The following is a 6632-nucleotide window of genomic DNA, read 5'->3' on the forward strand; positions in this document are numbered from 1 at the left end:
TGAATAGTCATTTTTATATGGAAGCATCCTCAGGTAGTGTAGTTTCAAATTTGTTCAAATCAAGACCCCCAGGGGCAGGATGGGGCTACAATGAGTGATCAAAGTTTTACATACAGGAAAAAGTATGCTGATGAAAAACCAGAAGGGCCATAAATAGATTAAATACTTGAGTGAGCGTTGTGGCCCATGGACCTCTTGTTGAAAAGAGTATGGTTCGTTAGGGGATATATGGGTCGCATAGGAACTATATGTACCCTTACCAAAAATACTGCCTTCCTGCAAACATTTGCTGCAAGTCTGCAGCAAACATTGCTGCAAACCTGCTGCAGACATTGCTGCAAGCTTGCGGCAATGAAGCTAAAGAAACCATGACAGCCTATACAAAGCTTCTGTGTTTGCAGCAAGTTTGCGGCAGGTATGCAGCAAGCTTGCTGCAAACATTTTACCATGCAAATGAGGTTTGCTGCAAGTCTGCAGCAAATATTGGGTTTTCCAAATATGGAGTCCTTGCTGCAAGCTTGCAGCAAACATTGCTGCAAGCTTGCGGCAAACATTGCTGCAAGCTTGCAGCAAACATTGCTGCTAACTTGCAGCAAACAATAAATTTATTGTTTTCAGCACATTCCTGCATACAAGCAACAAGTTTGCAGAAAGCCTTTGTTCTGACCTTAATCTGTTAATTATAGAGAAAATCCACCACATGTGTCTGAAATGATGCAAGTTTCTGAATTGTTGACAGTCTTTCTTTTTGTTCCTAGACAAGGTTCCCATACTATTCTTAATTCAAATGTAATATACATGTACAGATGTAATAGACATGTACAGAAAAAATTAAGAACCCTTGCACATAACTCTATGTACATACAAATTAAAATTTTACAGTTAATACCAATTTATTTAAAAACGTATAAACATTTCTAAAAATTGCTTTTGAACCTTTAATACATTAAAGAAACATACAAATGTGATATTAAAATAAAGATTGAAAGTCATAAATAGATTTAGATTTAGCAAGTACACCAGTTTTTCAAGAGATAATTGTTTCATATTAAAATAAAACAAAATCAGATCTTACCAATTAGATGTTTGTATGCCAATGTACTCCTACATCCAGAATTATGCTTTTGTAATCATTCAAAATGGTATATATTCCTAACAAAATACTGAAACTTCTACAACTTCAATTCAAACATTTCAAAATGGCGAATTCTGTTATTGACCTCAGTACAGTCTGCATTTCATTGGCTGATTTGTCTTGTTTACTTTTCTTGCGAACTTCCTGCAAACATTCAATTTGTTGAATGTTTCCTGCAAACTTGCTGTGAACAACAGATTGGCGTTTATGTTTCTTGCAATGTTCCTGCAAACATGTTGAGTTCCTGCGAATTTGCTGCAAGCTTGCAGCAATTGCTGCAATGTTTGCCGCAAGATCGCAGCTAGCGGCAATCATCTGCGAACAAGAAAATTTTCTTCCTGCGAACAATTTTGTTTGCTGCAAACTTGCAGCAGACTTGCTGCAGGTCTGCAGCAAACATAACAGTTTGGTAAGGGTACCTTGAAAAATCATCAGTCTTTTTCATCTCGGCATGCACTTGTGTTGGTCATTAGAAAAATTTTGTACCGACTCAATTTTGATTGAAATAAAAGAACAAGGTACTATCTTTGTCAATTTCAGCCTCATGGGCCACAATGCTCACCTAAGTTATTTTGTTTCTGTTGTTCTGGAAATATGTAGGAAGAAATCTTTTTAAAATTTGTTTACAAGAATAGCAGATTCATAAAAAGTATGAATGTGCTGTGCTTTTCAATACTGTTTATCATTGGTTGCATCTTCTATTTAGGAAAACAATCATTTTTCCTTTCTTTCTTTTTATAAGATGAATCACCTAAGTACCTTTTACAAGTTCCCATAATCATACAAAACACAGTCATCAACCTGCTTCAAAACTATGCCATGATAGTGAAACGTGCTCGAAAGTGAACAGTTTAAAGTGAACACATTTTTTTCTTTTACCCACAACAGTGAAATGTATTTCTTTTGGTTTCGATTTTTAAAAAAATCATGTCATAGGTATATATTACCGGTAATTATTCTCTTTTTAAAAGAAATGAGGTCGGAGTGTGTTAGTAACTCAAAAAAAAAAAAAAAAAAAAAAAAAAAAAAAAAAAAAAAAAAAAAAAAAATGAAAAATTGCTTTACCTCGAGGTTTCAAAACAGAAGTACATGTACATGTAAAACCTGAGTCATATTAGTACCTAAAGATTTGAAAAACCAGTTACCTGAATGTCGACCGACTAACTTTCTGCCGATGGTCGAGAAATACAACAGTCGATGAAACGTCGACTGTCGCCTGAAAGATACCATTTTTGTATCAAAACCCGTCGGTCGTTGGTCATTATTTTGAAATGTGACAGAAGCATAACTATGTAAAGTCTACAAACTCGAAATCCTGCATTGAATCATGATCAGTAATTTGATGAAAAGAACCAAAATGTGCTTCTAATATTTCTTTATTTCATGTATTTATGTGCAGAAGGAAAAACATCATTCTTGCTCAACAGATGTTCATTTACATTATTAAGTTTCTTTATTGTTAACATTGGCCTTATGGGTCAACGACATTTCCTGTAAATCCATAGACATCAGAATTTCCATAGCCCCGGACTAGCAACCCGAATGGAGAATCAGTTTTTGATTCTATATTCAATATGCCAGGGGAAACCTCGACAGTTAAAATGGAGTATTCGATACTTTTAACCAAAACCTTGCTTTCAAAACGAACCATGTCTGGCGAGATAGCTTGGTCGTTCAGTCGAAGATCTTCTGTGGTGTTATTTCTTATCATGACTGTGATATAGCTGTTCAGGTATCCATCAGGGATTGGGACTTGGTATTGGCTTTTGTAATGTTGAACTCCGGGAATATTAACCATGTATGGAGTACCTGAGTCGGGGCTTGAATCTTGCCTGACATAGTTGATAACCTGGAGAGGATAATCGGGATCAGAAATGATGACCGTTGTCTCATCAGCCAATGTATTCATTTCATATGGTGTATATTTACCTATTACGACATTGTCCGTGGAAGCCCCGTTCGAAATATTCACGGCCCGGTCATTACCCAAAATAGCTATAATTCGTATGAATGTTCCATTACTCCTGAAGTCAGGCGGTACAATAAAGATAGAACCCCAATCAATGATTGGATGAAGCTGCCCCATCACGTGACTGCCAGGTGAGTCAGGAGAAAAGTTACGCCCACTTCCTGTAAATACTGCAACTGGCTTTAGATAGGATAGAATCACAGTTCCTGTCAGGTCCGTGTTGTGTCCAATCTGTAATGTTTCCATACTATTCAAAGAGGTTGAAAACACGTCGAGGTGGCCGTACTCTTGACCATTGATAGTGATAGGTGTTCCTTTGTCTAGCATTTGAAATTGTATATGAAGTGTTGTACTGTCCTTCAACGCAACGACACCAAATACGGTTGAGTACGCAGTGTTAGATACAATTCGTGGGACAGTAGATGGTATTATGTAGAAATATGACATTAATTCTGTTGGTCTGTCTTTTACTTGGAAAATAAGAGAGCCGTCATCAGGTTCGGATGGGTCGTTACCCAACAGAAGGACAGTAACTGGATCTGTGGAACGAATTTTCACTGCTTTTGATTCTTTCTGAAGAATGACACCTTGCATTTCTGCAGGGAGGGCAACTTTGAGTTCCGAGGTGAAAAAAATGGTTTGGTCGATATCATTCTTCAGTGACGCATTAAGATTTTCTGAAGTGGAGATTTCTACTGTTGTAGAGGTATTTGTTGTCAGGTAGATCGATTTAGATTCAATATTTCTAGAAGCCTGATTCCACACGATCAGCATATTGTACTCGTATTCGAAAGTTCCCGTAAAATCTACAAAAAGGATTAAAATGATAAAAAATTAATGCTTGACTTTAATTTTAAAATTCACAAAAATTAAAAAGTTAAAAACCCACCGAAGCATCTAGAATTTACTTGTACATCATTTCTCAACGTAGGTATAGGAATGGCCAGATATTATTTATAGGGCATATGTCTACATAGGTAGGAATGACCACGTTTCGAATATAGCATGTGTCTACATGGGCAGGAATGCAGGTTGAATAGATTCTAGTTAGTCTTACCCGTGCAGTTCTGTCCAGACCACCCTTTGTTGCAGGTGCACGTGTAAAAGTTCTCGGTGTTTGTGCATGTCCCTCCGTTTTGACAGGGCATAAAATAGCATGCATCTCTAACTATAACAAGAAGACGCGGTGTTATAAAGATTATGCTAGATTTAATTCATATATGACATTTTTACAAGATAATGGTTAGATATTTTCTTTCTTTTTTTTCTGCAGATGTATCTGAAGGTGCTTACTTTGTCGGGAAGAAATGGAACGGATTTACAAATGGAACGGGTTTACAAAAGCTTTATTAAGGCTTTTGATCGCTGTTTGTAAGGTTGTCAATAAACAAATAATAAAATTTGAAGAAAGATAACAAAGGAAATACCAGTACTGGTGAAAAAAAAGACGAACGAATTATTTTTTCAAATAGGACATACTTAAACATGGCCTACATGAAATTTTATTAAATCTGCTTAAAAAGGTCTATAATATTTGTAAAAATCTCTGCAATCGATCTTCATTCTATCCCTTGCCGCAAGTACATATATATGATAAAGATAATTAGAAGTAAGAAAATATTTGAGTTTCAAAATAAAAAAAATTTAATATGATATATGCAAACCTGTGCAGTTTTGTCCCTGCCAACCCCCTGCACACGTGCACGTGTATGAGACATCTTTACTTGTACACGTCCCTCCGTTCAGACAAGGCTCCGACTGACACAAGTTGACTTTCACATAAAAAAGAACAATTAGTAAGTAAAATATCTCAATGTTAATATGATCAATTGAAAAGTGAACATAATGATTAGTTATCATGCTTGAAAGTCCAATCAAACAATACAAACTGAGTACAGTATAAACAGACCCCCTGGAAACACGAGCTCAGAGGTGAGATCAGGTGCCACAGAGGAGTAAGCATTCCCCTGTCGATCGATCACTCCCGCCGAAATATATTGTTTTAATATAATGGCTAATCAGAGGAACTGATGTCTTCTAGAATAGTCATTATTATATTTACTTGGCAAACACACCGCTCAACTAAGAAGTAGATTCCTTAGAAGATCCTCCTCCTTACAATCACAAAAGATGTGCTGTGGCTTTGAGTTCATTGAAAACGACGGGTTTGAAAGATATATTCTCATTGGTTGATTTATAATGAACCATTATGTCATGGGTAATCAAAAGCCTAACTTTTAAATAGCGACTTTTTTTTCAAGGATTTTGTGATTGGAAAACCTTGACATCGTGAAGATGAACAGTTTGTGATATGACATAATTTACTATATACTTACCTATTTCTTTGCAATTTTGACCGGTATACGGTGGTCTACATTGGGTGTACTTTTTCCATCGTGTGCAGATGTAACCGTTGTGGCAATATGATACGGGACGATAACACATTTCACGTCTACTTGAGCCTGGTGAGATAAAATATTACAATATAATTTTAGTGGTCTGTTTTAAGAATTGCTTACAATCCTTCGATTCTGATGAAAAATAGACTTTTTGCAGGAATACCTATGCATTTAGAACAATTCTATTTGTGATTGCATGTATATGTTGTTATATATGGCAGAAATTGAAAGGAAAAAAAATAATTGGAGAGAAGGGAATTATCCAGAGGCACAAGTTTTCCATTGCAATTGCATCTCTGCAAAGTATTCTCTTTAAAACTAAAATTAATAAGTAATGATTTAGACGATTTTAAAAATTTTTTCGTAGTTGATATTAAACCGATATTATGTACATGTATGTACTTTATAATTCTTAAACTAAAATCCATATACGCAAGTGAATGTGATAAGCAGAAATGCTGTGAAATGAACCAGGGGCAGGTTCGTAGCAATGGTTTCAAAAAAAGGGGATGGTAACCTCAAAAAGAGGTCCAAATCCTGGAATTTACTAGTGCTCGCGTTCTCTCATTAAACTAAAATAGGCAATGTGCTCTGATACTCATGTTTTAGTAATGGAAAAAATAACAGGACTATATATATATATATATATATATATATATATATATATATATATATATATATATATATATATATATATATATATATATATATATATATATATATATATATATTTAGTTACTAGAATTTTCCATTTTATCCGGTCCCCAACTTCTTTAAAACCTAGAGATCTTTTAAAGAAGTCTTACCTAGTGCAATACATTTTTCTCGTGTCTTTGGGAGAGAGCAGGACTTCCCTGGGGGACAAATTCTTCCTCTCTTGCAGTAGGTATCAGACTGATAACAGTCCCCATTTTCCCCTGTTCAAATCAAAACAATAATGGGTAAAAATGATGAATATATGGCATGTCTTGCAAAACAAGATATTTTTTTTATTTTCACCTTGTATGTTGATACCATGATATAATCTTGATATATATACTTAAAAAAAGTGGAACTTCTGCTTTTCTAACGAGTACTAAATCTAGACAATCTATCGTTGTTGAAGCGGAATAAACGATTTGAATTTTTT

At 35.1% G+C, this 6632-nt stretch overlaps 1 protein-coding gene across 1 annotated transcript; it reads right to left on the minus strand.

Annotated features, from left to right (window-relative positions):
- Window positions 1–2556: 2556 nt before the first annotated feature.
- Window positions 2557–6418, minus strand: LOC133187706 (uncharacterized). The gene is made up of 4 exons (XM_061323108.1): window positions 6310–6418; window positions 5441–5566; window positions 4162–4272; window positions 2557–3910 (listed from the first exon to the last, which is right to left on the minus strand). Exons 2-4 carry the CDS (start codon window positions 5547–5549, stop codon window positions 2607–2609), a joined length of 1524 nt encoding a protein of 507 aa, XP_061179092.1. The 5' UTR covers window positions 5550–5566; window positions 6310–6418; the 3' UTR covers window positions 2557–2606.
- Window positions 6419–6632: the final 214 nt, after the last annotated feature.

The sequence above is a fragment of the Saccostrea echinata genome, unplaced genomic scaffold (assembly GCF_033153115.1).
Source record: "Saccostrea echinata isolate AGI-Se365-2 ecotype Australia unplaced genomic scaffold, CSIRO_AGI_Sech_v1 ptg000015l, whole genome shotgun sequence".
NCBI classification, from domain to species: Eukaryota; Metazoa; Mollusca; class Bivalvia; order Ostreida; family Ostreidae; genus Saccostrea; species Saccostrea echinata.

Bases quoted from the DNA above. Each gene is read 5' to 3' on its own strand.
- LOC133187706 (XM_061323108.1), bottom strand. From the start codon at position 5,549: ATGTGTTATCGTCCCGTATCATATTGCCACAACGGTTACATCTGCACA. The intron at 4,273-5,440 runs GTAAGTATATAG...TTCTTGTTATAG, and splicing joins TCAAAATTGCAAAGAAATAG to TTAGAGATGCATGCTATTTT. The intron at 3,911-4,161 runs GTAAGACTAACT...TCCTTTTTGTAG, and splicing joins GTCTGGACAGAACTGCACGG to ATTTTACGGGAACTTTCGAA.